At 51.1% G+C, this 16500-nt stretch overlaps 1 protein-coding gene across 3 annotated transcripts in view; it reads right to left on the minus strand.

The window, feature by feature from the left end:
- SPTBN4 (spectrin beta, non-erythrocytic 4) overlaps positions 1-16500 on the minus strand; it is a 71990-nt gene that overhangs the window by 26960 nt on the left and 28530 nt on the right. For 2 of the 3 annotated variants that reach the window (XM_074314308.1, XM_074314307.1), the window contains 6 exons: positions 15176-15313; positions 12218-12968; positions 10039-10241; positions 5932-6022; positions 2304-2450; positions 552-815 (listed from right to left, as the gene is read on the minus strand). In XM_074314308.1, the coding sequence (XP_074170409.1) occupies positions 552-815; positions 2304-2450; positions 5932-6022; positions 10039-10241; positions 12218-12968; positions 15176-15313 (1594 nt within the window). Of the gene's footprint in view, positions 1-551; positions 816-2303; positions 2451-4443; positions 4601-5931; positions 6023-10038; positions 10242-12217; positions 12969-15175; positions 15314-16500 lie in introns of those variants that run through there. The other variant, XM_074314309.1, reaches the window with a different exon arrangement.

Consider the following 16500-nt stretch of genomic DNA (forward strand, 5'->3'; position numbering starts at 1 on the left):
AGTTACAGCAGACACTGTCTGTTCTCTAAGAGCCCTCCGTTTCATAAGGGAAACACTGGCTAGCTGTGTGTCCTTCGGCCAGGTGCTTTACCTTCTGTGCCTCAGTTTCCCCATTGGTAAAATGGGGGATAATAATAGTATCAATGTCTAAGGGTTGATGGGAGCAGTCAGTGAGAGCTTGGCACAAAGAGTAGTAGAGGAAGCACTCCACAAGTGTCATTATTATTCTGTGCAAAGTCATTCCCCTCCCTCTGGGTCTTGGTTTCTCTATCCAAGAAGCAGGGTTCTAGGACACCCTCAGGGTGCTGGTTATTTACCTACTGGTTCTTGGATCTAAATCTTTCTCTCCCCTTTGTACCCCACAAAGGTGGTGGCTGCTTCCAACACTTACTAGCTGGATTGCCTCAGTGTTCCCTTTCTTCTTCCAGCCCTCCTAACACATTTGAAATAAATCCCTATATTAAATCTCTTCTGTTTGAAATACCTTGAGTGAAATCTGACCCTGACTTGGGCCCCACTGTGGTCCCCATCTGCTGTCAGACAGGCCATACCTGCAGCTTCTTGAGCTGACTATTGACGGTGGCCAGGTCCCCGCCAGGGTCCACATCTTGCAGCTGGCTTTCCATGTGAAGGAGCTTCTTGTCCAGCTCAGTGAAGCTTTGCACCAGCTGATCAGCCTTGCTGGCCTCAAAAAGCTGCCGCGCCTTCGCCTGGGTGGTGCTCTCTAGCTCGGCCCAACACTGCCGGATCTCACCCAGCTTCTTCCGCACGGAGGCCGCCAGCTCTGGCTTCTCCTGCATCAGTTGCTGGCCCTCCTGCTCAGACAGTGAGAAACAGGAAGTCAGGTGTGGGTGGTTGGTGGGGAGGGACAGAGAAATATGGGAGCAACAGGACACAGGGAGAGATGTGGAGAAAGAGACCAGCAAGGGGTTGGAGACACACAGAGACAGAAACACGAGGGGTGGATGCAGAGATAGGTGTGGAGATGGAAGGAACCAAGACATGGTAAGAGAGACAAAGAGACAGACAAAAGTGTTGGGAGGGAAACACAGAGACCCAGAGACATCGGAAGAAGACCTGGAGAGACAGTCACAGAATGATAGACACAGAGACATTCACATAAATTCAGACACATGGGGAGAGGACCATGAAAAAGTCAAGGGGAGAGATAGAGAGAGAAAGAGAGACAGAGACAGAAAGAGACAGAGAGACAGAGACAGAAAGAGAGGCAGAATGAACTTCCATTAAACTCAAAGTCAAGAAGAGTGGCTTTGCTGGGGGAAGCCAGTTAACCAGCTCAGTTGGTTAGAGCGCAGTGCTCTTAACAACAAGGTTGCTGGTTCGACCCCCACATGGGCCACTGTGAGCAGTGTCCTCCACAACTAGATTGAAACAACTACTTGACTTGGAGCTGATGGATCCTGGAAAAACACACTTAAAATAAATAAAAGTTTTAAAAAAAAACCATTGACAAAAAAAAAAAAGAAGAGTGGCTTTGCCATGTGCCACCATTTATGGAGCATCAATGGCCATTTAAGAGGTTAAGGCCCACCTGGGTGTCTCCGTTTGAGTCAGAAGAGTGGGGGTATCCAGGGCTGCAGGTCTAGGGGTTCAGCCAAATTAGGGGGCAGTTTGGGGGGTTGAGACTTGGAGCAAGAATGTGCCTGGGTCCCTCCAAGTCTGAAGTCAAGCTCCAATATATGCTGGCCTAGAGCATATTAAAAATAACAATACCAGAGCAATTATAGCTTCTAGGTGCCTGGCCTTGTGTTAAGCACAAGGGCCGAGAAAAGTAGCCATATTCATTATTTCCTCAATTTTAAAGCAGAGCCAACTGAGGATCAAAGACATTTACACAATCCTCTAAGGCTCCATGGCTGGTAACAGGCACAGACACAGTTCTTAGAACACAGGGTTGTCAGAATGCAAAGCTCACTTTCACCCTAGACCCCCAGGATTGCCCCAGCCTGTCTATCTGACCTCCCATTTTAGATGCTCCAAACAGTGTGGAAGGAAGCCTGCTGGGGAAGTTACAGAAAGGGGTGAAATATTTTAACAACCAGGAGTGTATGGGCACCATTTGGTAGAGAAGCTGGCCATTTTGCAAATGGGCAAACCAAGGCTCAAAGAGGTTACATGAATTGCTCAAGGCCACATAGCTAGGAGCAGGTGTGGAAATGATCTGAACCAGTTCAGAGGTGTGAGAACAGCAGGCTGGCGGTGGAGGGTGTAGGAGGTGAGACGTGGGTTCCCTGGAGGCCTCCGGCACCTGGCATGGGCAGAGGGGCTTTCTGCATCCTCACCCTCTCGATCTTCTCCAGCCACTCCTTATTCTGAGCCAGCTCGGCCATGAAGGCCTGGTGCCGGAGCCATCTCTTATGCAGCTTGTGGCCGTCTTCCCGCGTGCCATCCCGCGCCATCAGCATCTTCTCATGGATCCAGCCATCCAGCTGTGCAGGACAGGAGGAGGGGCTCAGCTGGTCTCCCCAACCTGGCATAGCCCCCCATTCCCTCCCAAGGGTGTCCCAAATTCAAGGCCTAGGCTGCTAGATTGGTGGGGGGGGAGGAAGGGATGGAAAATCTTTCCAAGTACGGCTTTTATGTGTGTGTGGAGTCGGTGGGGGAAGCAGCTCAAGCTCTTTCCTAGGGGGCGGAAGATGGATGGAAGGGTCCCCAGAATGCACCATCCCTCAGCGCCCCTGGCCTCAGGGCAGCCCTCTCAGCTCCCCATACGGCCTAAGTCCCAAGGCATGACTCCTGAGCTAGTCAGCCTCCTCCTATCCATGGCCAAATCAACCTTCCAAAATAAGTCCTCCAATCTGATTTAACTCACTTCCAACTCAGCCCCAGCACTCCGCCACCAAGAGCAACACTTAGACCCTTTGATTCAGTCTCAGCCACCTCTAATAAGGACCAATTCAAGACCTGCAACCCACTCCCCAGGGAACCAAGTGAATCCCCCATACCTAGCCCCAGCCCCCTGATATGGACATATGAACCTCTAAACAACCTCCCAACTAGTGCCAAGTCTAGTTCCCTCCAAACCAGCCCTCCAATCTGGGGTAGACCCACTCCCCACAACCCAGATTCAGCCTCCCTAACAAGTCCACAGGACTCCCAAAATCTAGCACTGAGAATCCAGCCCAAGACCACAGTTCTTCTAAACCATAACCATTTCTAGGCTCCAACAAAAGCCAACCCTCCAAATGCAAGCAACAGGGCTGCCTTCTGGCTCCCCAAATGAGCCTGCCCAAAAGCAGCCCCAGACTCCCCAACGGGGACCAGATCCTCCCCATCCAGCCTTCTCCCAAACTAAGCCAATTCTAAGCCCCCACTCACCAACAAAACCAGTTATCCAAAATGCAAGCACCAAGAGTGGGCCCCTCTCACTACCCTGAGCAGGACCAATCACAAGGCTGCTTTCTGAGCTCACCCCCCCCCCCCCACAATAAGACTTGTCCTCCAAGCCAGAACCTCCCCACTGATGACCAAACCGGGCACCTGGGACAGTTTGCTCCTCCCTCTTCTCCTCCCCCCAGTCACAAGATCCTCCTCCTCCCTCCTGCCAAAAAAAAAAAAAAAAAAAAAAAAAAAAAGCAGACTCCAGCTCAGCGGTCCCGGGAGGCAAATGCAGTCATAGCCAAGGACAAATCCCCAGCCACCAAAACCCCACCCCGTGTCCCCCGAGCATGTGCTCCCTAGGGGTCCAAGACAGCTTCAGACTCCCTCATACACACTAGAAGTAAAAAACTGAATCCCCTAACTCAATTCGCAGGTTCTCACACTCAGGGAAGAGTTTGCCAATGGCAGCCACAGCTTGCAGTGAAGGCAAAGCTCCTAAATGATATGGTACTCCGTCATCAAGGTAAAGACCCCTAGAAGTGACTGACCCCCATCAACGAGAGCAAAACTAGAGTCCCCAACAACCAGGGGAAAGCCTCCCAAAGTCAGAGCCCCACAAATCTAGAGCAAGTCCAAGATCTTCATCACCCAAGGCAGACCCCCCCAAAGTGATTCGCCCCATCATCTAAGGCTAATATAGATCCCGCAAGGACCAAAGAAGAGACCCCACTAAAAGGTTCAGAGTCTCCCAACCCCAAGGCAAATCTCAGATTCCCCACTACTCAAAAAAGGGCCCCCTACAGAGGTTTAAGTCGCCTCAACCCCCAGGGAAAATCCACACTACCCTAGAAATGGCTTTAGAAGTCCCCCCTTTTCCGCTTCCCTCCCTTGGGACCCGGTCCCTCAGTCCCGCCCGCAGCAGCACCGCGGACAGCTCCCGGCGTTCCCGCCCCTCGGCAGGGCTGGGGTCCAGGACCCCGCCGACCCGCCCCCGCGCCCCTCCCTCCCGCGGCTTAGGCGTGAGAACACGCGCTCAGCCCCCTCCCCCGCCTGCCTCAGCGGGGGCGCGCATCAGCCCCCTCCCCCGGGCGCCCTCGAGACCTGAAGTGGCGGCAGCGTTGGCAGGGCGTCCCTGAGGCGGGCGGGCGGGCTCTCGCCCCTCCACTGCGACGGCGGCAGCAGCGGCGGCGGCGGCTGAGGCTGAGGCTCTGGCAGGCGCGCGCCCCCGCCCCCGCCTCCGCGTCGCGGCAGCGCGCCCGCCCGCGCGCGCCCCCTGCCTGCCTCCCTCCAAGCCCTCCTCCTAGCTAGGCCCCAGCTGGGAGGTGGAGGAAGAATCACCTCCCTCCCTAAAGCGTGGGAGTGGGGGTTCTGCGCCATCTCAGATGATTGCTACTTGGTCCAGAACAATCTCATGAGCGAGGGAAGGGCTCCTGGGCCACATCGAAGCGCGGGGGGTGGGGGTGGGGTGGGGGGGATGGCCTACCTTCACTGTGTGAAGGTGGGAAGTATGGAGTTGGGGATGGGCTTTTGAACCAGCTCTAATGGGAATGGGCTCAGACTCCTGTATACTTCAGCTACACAGGGGTAGGAGATATGGGGCGGGAGGGGGAGGGGCGGCGGATGCTAGACCATCTCCTATAAGACTTCAGTCCAGAATAATCTCCAATGGGAAGGAAAGGGTCAGGGGTTCCTTGATGTAGCTCTAATAGGCTTCTTGAGTCCCAGACCTATCTCTAATAGGTTTCAGTTTTGGGGGGTGGGGGGGGAGACGGCAGCCCTTATTAATTTCATTGTGAGGAAACAGTTTCCCATGGGGGGTTACCATGGAGAGCGTCAAATCATCTTTAATGGAGGGATCGGGGCCTGGTTCCTGAACCATCATTGTTTGGGGGAAACTTGATCATCATCGGGGGAGGCGGGCAATGATTCTGGGTCGGGTAGATGGATGAGGCTGGGACCATCTCTGTGGGGGTTAGGAAAATGTTTACTGGGCCATCTCTATTGGGCCATCTCCTATGTGGTCAGAATCCAGAACAGTTTCTATGGAATGCAAGGGAAGGAGTGGAAAGCAGCGTGTCTCCTGAGCCGTCTCTAATGGGGAAGGAATCTGATTTGGGGCGATCCTTACGGGTGTACAGATCATCTCTAAAGGGGCAGAGCTTGATTCCTGGACACTTTTAGAAAGGCGAAGGCTTGTTTCTGGACCATCTGTGACTGAAGGTACACCCTAGGCCACTGGTCCACTCACACCTCTTTCCCCCCACCCGTCCCTCTCCTCTCCCCCAGCAGGGTGCTTCTCACCAATCACCAGTGGGAAAGGTGAGATTGGCGCGCGTCCCCGCGGGACCCGTAGGCGCGGATACGCGCCGTTGCCTGGGGCTCCCTTCTTCCCCAGAGCCCGCGTAGGCGAGGAGGGCCCTGCAGAGCATGCGCACTGAGGCCGGGTTCCGCGCGCCTCCTGGCGGCGCGTAGTGAACATTGCTCCCCGACCCACTTAGACGGGGCGTCCCCGCCCCCACCACCCCTTTGCCCTGGAGCACTTCCCTCCCTAAGAAAGAAGTCACTGTCCAGCACAGCTAGAGTTCCTACCTCGTGGCATTCTTGGAGGAAGTGCTGCAGCCCAAGTTGGTCGTGTAGCTTCTGCATCCACTGCTGGGCCTGTAGTTGGTTTTCTTGGCTCCTGGGGATGGGGAAATAGGGGCTGGGGGAAGCCTGAGTGGGGGCGCTAGCAGTAGGGCTGTGAGGGCATCGGGCTTGGCAGGGCTAGAAACCTGGGGCATATGTAAGAGCGAGGAGGAGGAGAGGGAAAGGTGGGGATGAGGGGAGTGGCAAAGAAACATCAGTGGGGCAAAACCAGGATGGAGGTGGAGAGGGCCAGAGAGACAGACTGACAGACATCTGAAAAGAAAGAGATACAGACACTTAGCAAGAGAGAAAGAAACCCAGAGCGAGAGAGAGATAACAGAGACAGAGTAAGAGATACTAAGAGACAAAACTTAGAGAGTGAGACACACCTAGCGAGAGCGATCAGGAGGGAGAGAGAGACTCAGAGAGGTAAAGGCCTAGAGAGATAAACTGAGACACACATAGATACAAGACCAGAGACAAAGAGATGAGCAGAGACCTCAAGAGAAAGTGATTGACAGAGACCCAGAGAGAGACAAAGAGAAAGAGACACAGGGAGAGACAAAATAGGGAAAGACAAGGAAAGAAATAAAGCAGGGTTAGAGAGAGAGAGAAGGAAGGAAGGAAGGAAGGAAGGAAGGAAGGAAGAAGGAAGGAAAGAAGGAAGGAGAGAAAGAGAAGGAAGCACAAGGAGGAAAAGAAGGGAAGTGACAGAGAGTCAGGGCAGGGATAGCCCAGAGAGGCAAAGTGACAAGATGCCATTAGTAAAAGACACAGCTACCCAGACAGAAGGGCACAACAGAGTTAGAGAGAGGGACTTGAGCCGGCATGGGGAGAGAAGGGGCTGGAGCCACAGGGAGAGTGGGCAGGTGTGTCAGCGAGGAGGAGCAAACCCTTGGCTTCAGTGAACTAGCCAGGCTGGACCCAGGCCACAGGCAGCCTACCCTTCTGCCGACAGGGCAGGGCAAAGTGCCCAAAAGGCCTAGTGGAGGGGGTTGGGGGTATCCCACTACAATGTGCCTTGAACAAGCCACTCCCACCCCATGGCCTCGCACTGGCTGTTCCCTCTGCCTGAAATGCTCTTCCCCCAGATATCCACTCCAATGTCACCTTCTCAGTGAGACCCCTCCTGACCACTCCTCAACATTTTCTGGCCTTCTTTCCTATTTTAATCTTCTCCTGAGGCGGCCGGTTAGCTCAACTGGTTAGAGCACAGTGCTCTTAACAACAAGGTTGCCAGTTCGATCCCCACATGGGCCACCGTGAGCTGTGCCTTCCACAACTAGATTGAAACAACTATGTGACTTGGGGCTGATGGGTCCTGGAAAAACATGCTTAAATAAATAAAAGTTTAAAAAATAATAATAATTGAGGCCGGCCTGGTGGCTCAGGCGGTTAGAGCTCCATGCTTCTAACTCCGAAGGCCGCCAGTTCGATTCCCACATGGGCCAGTGAGCTCTCAACCACAAGGTTGCCAGTTCAATTCCTCGACTCCCACAAGGGATGGTGGGCTGTGCCCCCTGCAACTAGAAAAATGGCAACTGGACCTGGAGCTGAGCTGCGCCCTCCACAACTAAGATTGAAAGGACAACAATTTGACTTGGAAAAAAGTCCTGGAAGTACACACTGTTCCCCAATAAAGTCCTGCTCCCCTTCCCCAATAAAATCTTTAAAAATAATAATAATAATAATTTTCTCCTTCGCACTTAACACTATCTGATGTACTTAATTATCTGTCTGTCTCCCCCACTAGGATGTCATTCCATGAAGACAGGCATTTTTGTCTGTTTTGTTCACAGCTATATCCCCAGTGCCTAGAAAAAGAGCCTGGTACACAGTGGACAGTAGGTGCATGATATGTACTTCTTGAATTAATTAATGAGTGAATGAATGCGAGAGACATAAAGGCAGAGAGAAAGCGAGATGACAGAAGCACAGGTAAAGTATCTGAGAAAGACAGATAGAGAAAGAGAGGCAGAAGAAGAGTTAGAGAGAGCAGATGGGGGCAAGGAAAAACAAGGAGGGACAGAGAGAGAGAGATGGAGGCCAAGAGACGGAACATGTGGGAGAAAGTTACAGAGACAACCAGGGCACAGCTGGAAGGAGGAACAGGAAGGGCCAGAGACAAACAAGCAAAGGACTGACTCCCTCCTGCCTCAACTCAGCTCAGAAGCCAGGAAATAGGAAATGCCTCTGAAACTGAACTGAAATCAATCTCTCTACACCTTGACCAGCCAACTTGTGAAATATCAGTCCTTGGATGAGGAAAACCTCCAGGAGGGTGAAAAAAACAGCAGGGTTCAAATCCTATCTGTGACACTTCCTGGCTGTGACCTTGAGCAAGTCAATGACCCTCTCTGAGTCTCATGCGCAAAATGTAGATAAGAGCACCTAGTACACAGAGCATCTAGGTTCCAGGCGAGATGAGGCCCATGGAGAGACTAAGTGACTTACCCTAAATCTCACAGGTTGAGGGGTGGAGCTGGGACTAGAACCTGGCCCTGTCTAACCCCAGGGCCCCAGCCACCACCCCCAATCTGCCAGGTTCTGCCCCCCTTGTGGATGTGGAAAGCAGCCCCTGCCCACCAGTGAGAGGATGTTGTATTACTTTCACCATGTGGGAAATGAGTCCCTAGACAAGTAAGTAACTGGGACCTGGGGTGGGGGCAAGAATTGAGTCTGTCTCAATTCCTGCTGTGTTTCCAGCCTCACCCAGCACAGCCCCCTCCATTTCCGCCATCCAGGCCTTGACTACTCTGGGTCATCCTTATCAGATAGCGTGCGAGCTCTGTGAGGGCAGGAATCATGTCCTGTCCTTGGTTATCACTGTGCCCCACACAGGGCCTGCAACAGAGAAAGGACTCTACCGTACTTGGCTAAAGAATAAAGGAATAAACAACAGCATGAAAGGAACAACTAATGACTGAAAAGGAATAATGGAGTGAATCTGAGAATGAACAGTCCTCCAGACTCCTCCTCCTCGTTCTGCAGAGCCTGGTATACAGCAGGCACTCAAGAAACATGGGACAAAGGAAGAAAGGGTCCAGGCCAGCAGCTTGGGGCACTAAATCATGAGTTTACAGCCTTAGGACCAGAATCCCTAAAAGTTTCCTTTAGAAAACTCCAGCCTTGTCCCAGAGGAATTTAGGGGGAAAAGATGCCTGAGTCCTGGACAGAAGCAGGACAAGAACAGCTCAGAGAGATACAGGCAGAAAAGTAGCAAGGGCTGGGGTCTTGGGGCTGTGGATGGTGGTGGAGTGACCAGGTGTGCTTTCCATCAGGAGACCGGAAAACACAAGGAGGGGTGCTGGGCTCTCTACCAGCCTGGCTCAGGTCAAAGAGGGGAAAGCTGGGGTCACTAGGAGGAGCAGAAACAGTGAGAGTAACAGACAAAGAAATAGGTCTGGAAGAAACCCTATAAAGGACTCCTTGAGGGCTGGGATTTTTTTTTTTTTTGAGGGGGTGCTGTTGTGTTCAGGGCCTAGAATAGTGCCTGGCACACAGTACATGCTCATTAAACGTCTTTGCTTGATTTGTGTAAGGACAGACAAGAGACAGGCAGAGGGGACAGACAGATGGTGACCCACAAACATACACATCCTACATTCTTCCTAGAGTACTGGGGTTGGGACCGAGCAGAGGTGTTCATTCCCAATATTCAAGAACTAACATGGCAAGGACACTGTCTCATCTGGAAAACTGGGAGAGAACGTGTGTCTGGCTGGTAGCTGCAGGATCTGAGGACGTCCCAGGGTTCCCAGTGAGGGGCCAGAACAGCAGGGCAGATGCGGGGCACCCAGGAAAATACGGTAACATTTTAACAACCAGTCCAACTATTCCAGGCTGAGGGCAGGCTGGGGAGAGAAACTTTTCGTCATCTATCCTTCTGTATCTTTTGGGTTGACAACTGCAAGCTACCTTTTCACAAAATATCAATTTAAATCCAATCAAAAGCAATATGGAACTAAATAGAAATTAGAGAGGGGCAGAGGAGCAGAAATTGTGATGGAAAGGAGCGGAACCCTGGCCTCCTCACCCCTCCCCTCTGCCCTTGGGGACGGAGGGACCTACTTCTCCAACAGCCGGGTCACAGCCTCCTGGGCCTGCTCCCCATAGATATTGCCCTGCCTCAGCAGGCCCTCGGCAGCCTGCACGGCCACCTGCATCTTTTGCTGGTTCAGCTCCATCGTGGTGAGAAAATCCCGGTGCTGTTTCAATGCCTCCTCCACTGATTCCACTGTGCCAGGGAGCTCCAGACCCGACAATGCCATCTCCTGGGAAGGAGGGAGAAATGGCACACAGGTCAGCCTGGCTCCATTCCAGGACCTGGGAGAGGCGGACAGCCTGGTTTGCCACCACTCTCCTCCCCCTTGCTTCTAGCATCAAACATGCCAGGCATGATCCTACCCCAGGGCCTTTGCTCATGCTGCTCCCTCTGCCTGGCAGTCTCTCCCTCCAGATATCCCCATGATTGACTCCTGCACTTTCTTTCTGACCACCTGCCAAAAAACATCACCCTCTCCAGCCATATCCCTTTACCCTGCTTTATTACTTTTCATAGCTTATATCTGATATAATATCATATGTACATTTACTTGTTTATCGTCTCCTCCTTGACATCCATACACACACACTAGAACGCCAGCCCTATGAAGGTGGGATTATATGTTTTGTTTCCTTATGTGTACTCAGCCCCAGAACAGGGCCTGGCACAAAGGAGGCACTCAGTGAATATTGGTTAATTGATAAAGACTCAAGTGGGTGCTGTGTGTCATTAAGGAAGTTCTTTCCCTCTCTGGGGTTAGTTTTCTAACTGGAAAAATGTGTGTGTCAGAAAGGGTCTCTCAAGGCCACCTCAGCTCCAATATTTAGTAGCCTCATCATTCTAAAGGCTCCCTGTCTGTCCCCCCAGATAATCCTCTAACTGGGTCAGCTTTTTCTAGACACCAGCACTGGTGGTCATTCTTTCTCAAATGATCCTGCAAAACTGGTACCTACTCTTGGACGATCTGACAACGGGGTGTTCTATCTTGCCCAAAAGCCAAACTTGGTTCCCATGCCAGAATAATCTCCACACTGGATTAGCTGTTTCCAGAGAACCACTGTGCACAGTTACTTCAAGCCACAAACACAGTTACCCCCTCAGAAGATTCTGCAAATTGCCAGCCCCAATAAGATCATCTGCTAATTTAGACACCCATAACCTCATACAAGGTCTGACAAGGAAGTTCCCGAACTTGTTGCAACAATGTTGCTAACCTTTTTTGATATCAGAGGGATTATTCATCATGAATTTGTACCAACTGGACAAACAGTTAACTAAGTTTACTATTTGGAAGTGCTGAAAAGGCTGCATGAAAAAGTTAGACGACCTGAACTTTTTGCCAACAATTCACGGCTCTTGCATCACGACAATGCACCGGCTTACACAGCACTGTCTGTGAGGGAGTTTTTAGCCAGGAAACAAATAACTGTATTGGAACACCCTCCCTACTCACCTGATCTGGCCCCCAATGACTTCTTTCTTTACCCAAAGATAAAGGAAATATTGAAAGGAAGACATTTTGATGACATTCAGGACATCAAGGGTAATACGATGACAGCTCTGATGGCCATTCTAGAAAAAGAGTTCCAAAATCGCTTTGAAGGGTTGACTAGGCACTGGCGTCAGTGCATAGCTTCCCAGGGGGAGCACAGCGACGGTGACTGTAGTGATATTCAGCAACGAGGTATGTAGCACTTTTTCTAGGATGAGTTTGCCAACTTAATTGTCAGACCTCATAATCCACAATCACTTACTGACCCCAATAACCTCTCAGCCTGAATTACCTGCTTCCACAATCTTTATCCTAACAGAGGATAAGGATTATCTATACCAAGATCTTTGAACCCTATTAATCATCACCAATCAACCTTTTATTTCCTTCCAGATAACCAACAAACCCAGGAAGCCACTCCAATGAATAGCCAAGTGCATTACCCACTCAGGACAGTCCCGTTAGTCACCTCAGCTAAGACACAAACCCACCCATCGTAATTCTCAAATTCTGTCACACATCTACCCACACACGTTCACACTTGATGGTCTACAGACCCAGCTATCCATGCCAGCTACCCTCCCCCTCCCAACCACCTCCGACAAGCCACGAACCCAGGGGTGGTCCGCAAACATACTCTTCTATTCGTTTCCCTGTCCCGGAAGTCCCCCAAGGTCTGGGACCCCCACCTCCGTGAGCCCCCAAGCTGGCACCTGGTTGCGGAGCACAGCGCACGCCTGGTGTAGGTCTCGCAGGAAAAGCTGATAGACGTGCGCCTGGACCAGTGCCTCCCTGCGCGCCTCCCACAAGCCGAGCAGCTTGTGCCAGCCAAGTTCGAGGTGCGGCAGCCACTCGTCGAGTGCCACGCCCGGGCCCAGCTCCGTGCCGTCAGCCGCCAGCAGTGCCTCGCTGGCCGCCACGATGCGCGCATAGTCCTCCTCGCGCTGGTCCACTTCCTCCTTGAGCGCCGCGTGACGCGTCAACAGCGCATCAGCCTCTTCCAGGCTGCCGGGCAGGGGTCCCTCGTCGCCGCCCGCCGCCTCCTGGGCGCGCACCAGCCAGTCCAGGAAAGCGTCCAGGTCGTGCAGGAAACGCTGCAGGCGCCCGGCCGCTGCCACCGCTTCGCCACAGGCCTGAGCCGCGCTGGCCAGCTCACCCCACTCTGCGCCCAGTTCCTCCGCACCCTGGTGTAGCCGTGCCGCCTGCGCCGGGAAACGCAAGGCCAGCAACGCTGCCTCCTCCAGGAGGGCCGCCTGGCGGGGCTCCAGCGCTTGCAGAGCCGCCTCAAGACCGCTAAGGCGCCACTGCAGCGCGCCACCGGCGCGGGGCGCACTCTCCACAGCCCTCCGCTTCTCGCGCACCTGGGCGCGCACCTCGGCCACCTCCAGCACGTGGTTCTCCACCAGCAGCACTGCGCTCACCTCCTCTTTGCGCTGTTCCACCAGCTCCACGATGCGGTTCCACCTGCACAGGGAAGGAGGGCAGCTTGACGAGGACAGGGCCTCCTCTTGGGTGTGGAGAGCCCACCCACACAGTGTAGAACCCAACCACTGTGTGACCTTGGAAAGTCACTTTATCTCACTGAGCCCCATTTAATGCCTGTGTAAAAATGGAACCTTACCTGCACATTTGCTTAGAGCAGCAGTTCTCAAAATGCAATCTGAACGAGGTCAAAACTATCTTCAAAATAACTCTAGGACTCTATCTGCCTTTTTACTCTCATTGTCACCAGAGTGTACAGTGGAGTTTTCCAGGGCTGCGCGACAGACTGAATGCAGAAGCAGACCTGAGAACTAAGTTGCCTTCTCTTAAGCCAGACATTAAAGACATTTGCAAAACACCAAACGATGCCACTCTTCTCACTACATTTTTTATTTTGAAAAATATTTCTCATTTATAAAAGTTAACACAATAGGTTTGTTATTATTTTTCAATGACAATATTTTTAAATTACTCAGCATTAATTTCCAATATTGTAAGTATTGATAGATATAAACCACTAAAACAAGCTCTTTGGGAATCCTTAATAGTTTTTAAAAGAGCAAAGGGGTTCAAGACCAAAGAGTGTGGGAAGTGCTGGCTTACAATATCAGATAATATGTTGAGTCCAACAAATAGTGATTCATCAGGTACTATGAACCAGGTGCTGAGGATAGTGTGGTACAAAGGCAAACCTGTTTTACTCCAAAATAAATTAATGGAAAAATTAGCTATTGCTCTGTGCCTTCTGGCACGTGATGATTCTAGCCTGGGCCATACTTCCCCTTCATAGGTGGTGTGTGGTCCAGGTTATAAGCATAGAATGGCCTGGAGTCAAATCCGAGATGTATGCCCTTTGGCTAGTAACCTTCTCTGTGTCTCACTTTCCCCGTCAGTAAAATGGACACGATCATAGCATAGTGCCTTCCTCATAGGGCTGTTGTGAGGATTAAATGAGTTCTGATTTATGAAGTGCTTCGAACAGTACCTTTGGGATACTGTTATTGAGTGGGGATGATCTCTGGAACCTATCAAGCCCTTCTCTGCCTCAGGGCTTAGCCTCTGCCAGGTCACTATCTGTGCTGACTGCCAGGTTACTATCCTCTAATTCCTGCATAAATCCGTACAATTCTCTAAGTACCTTGTTCATTCATTAGTTTGTTAACCATCTCTCTGCCCCCTCTAGAATGGCCATGCCACAGGGCAGAGATTAGAACTCTGAAATCTGAAAGACTCAAGTTCAAGTTCTGCTCTGTCCAGATTCACCCTATGACCTTGGACAAGTCATTTCCCTCTCTGATCCTCAGTTTCCTTATCTGGAAAATGGGGATAATAATGTCCACCATAATTAAGTATTTAATGAGATCATATGGCTAAAGCACTTGGCATATAATCTCACTAAAGGCTGTGAATCATTCTTTTTGTTATTTTTTTTAGGATTTGATGCTTTGGGATTGTCAAGGCTACAAAGGCTTTAAAATCACTGGATATTGGGATCTTACAGCACAGCATTTAAGAGCACAGTCTTTGAAGTAAGACAAATCCAACTTCAAATCCAGACTTGACTCCCCAATTTGCTGTGTGACCTTGAGCCAGTTTCTTCACCTCTCTGAGCTCCAGTTTCCTCATCTCTAACATGAGGTAATTATACCCCATAGGGTTGCTAGAAAGGCTGAATCCAAGAGCCCTAGCTCTGGATTCAGACAGAACTGGGTTTCTAGATTGAGTACTCATGTTAAGTATTGCATTTCTCTGGATCTATGTCTTTATCTGTGAACCCTAACCACACTGGGAGAACTGCTGGTAGTGTTCCAGGTGGAAAGTAATCAATTTGTTACTATTTTTAAAGAGTCCTGAATTCTGGAATCTTTACAATGGAAATTGGGATATTAGGAGATAAAACAAGATATATAAAGGGCTTAGGAAAATGCCTGGCAGACAGTAGATATTCAATAAATCTTTCTGAACAAATAAATTAATAGCCCACTGAAGTGTATTATATCCTCATTTTACCACATCATCACTAGCACTGGCTATTACCATTTTAAAAAAGATTTTGCTGATTTACTAAAGGACCATTATCATTTCAGGGTTTGAAATTGCACATTCTTGATTTCCATAGTTGAGTGAATAAGGAAAGGAATGATGGAAAGATATACGTAGAAGGACTTCCAGTCCCAGGCCCCACCTACCTGCTGTTGAGGTGGTCCTGGCAGGAGCGCACCTCATCTGAACTGGGGTGGCCTCCTTCTACCAGCTCCTGAACTGTGTGGTTCACGTCCAGGACACGGCCCATCAGACTGTTCATCTCCTGGTCCAGACTCTCAAATCTGCAGAAGAAGGATAGACATGCTCAAAGAGGCCTGGACCCTGGGAACCCGGCCACTTCTTGGCTTTTATGAAACTGCCTTCTCCTGGATCTCCTTCTAACTCTCCAAACTCACCTTCTCAAGATCCTTTGCCAGCTCCTCCTCTTTTTACCTGCTGCTTAAATGTTAGATTCCTCAGGGCTCTGTCCTGAGCCCTCTGAGCTTCCCCTCACACCCTGCCTGGGCCATCTCACCCACCTACCCAGGTTCGGTCCTTACCCCTGAATTTATGACCCCCATATCTCAGTCTCCCGCCCCAACCTCTTTCCTTTTGAACTGTCTCCACCCTCAAAGCCTGTTGTACACCTCCTTGGGGCTCCTTACACCCAGTGTGACTCAAACTGGCTTCAGCATCTCCCCCCAAATTTGTTCTTCCTCTGGGTCCCCATCTCAGAAACAGCCCTACTATCCCCCAGGCCAGAGCCCTTAGCCCTTTTTTGGACAACAACTCCTCCCCAAGCCTGTCCATCCCTGTGGCCTGTCCACTTGGCCTCCTGCCCTGGTCCAGTCCCATTCCCTTTTGTGCACTGTACACTGTACCCAAACCAGCTGCCCCTCTGGGCTTCCAGCCACCACGCTCACCCCCTCCAACCCATCCTCCACATGACAGCCAGGGAGATCTTTTTAAAGCTGGGCAGGTCCTCCCTTGTTTAAAGCAATGCCCAAGGCTGTGGCTTGGGTAACTGTGGGTACAGTAAGGGACCAGGCCTGTGTTCCCAGCAATGCCCAGCACAAGACCTAGAACAGAGCAGGAGCTCAGTAAGTACCTGCCAAGTGAATGAATGAATAAACAAGGTGTCCAGAGAGAGTGGTGCAGAGGGTTCAACCACTAATTTAACAACTCATTCCTAAGTTGGCCAACACGCGAATCAGTAGTATCCAATGTTTCACAGGGGGGTAAGTGCTACGAAAAAAGGTAGAGCAGGGCGAGGGACGAGAAAGTGACAAGGGCGAGAGCTATTTTATTAGCAAGGAAAGTGAGTGTACAGGTACAGTGAGAGTCCCGAGGGAGGGGCCAGGCTGGGGTGTCCCTGGAGAAGCTGGGTTTTGTGCCAGATGAATATAAACCTTCTAGTAATAACAGCAAACGCTCCTGGAATGTTCTTTGTCCCCTGGTATTTGCTAAGGATTTGCTCATTTTAGTTTAC

This window comes from Rhinolophus sinicus, linkage group LG11, assembly GCF_036562045.2.
Source record: "Rhinolophus sinicus isolate RSC01 linkage group LG11, ASM3656204v1, whole genome shotgun sequence".
Taxonomy (NCBI): Eukaryota; Metazoa; Chordata; class Mammalia; order Chiroptera; family Rhinolophidae; genus Rhinolophus; species Rhinolophus sinicus.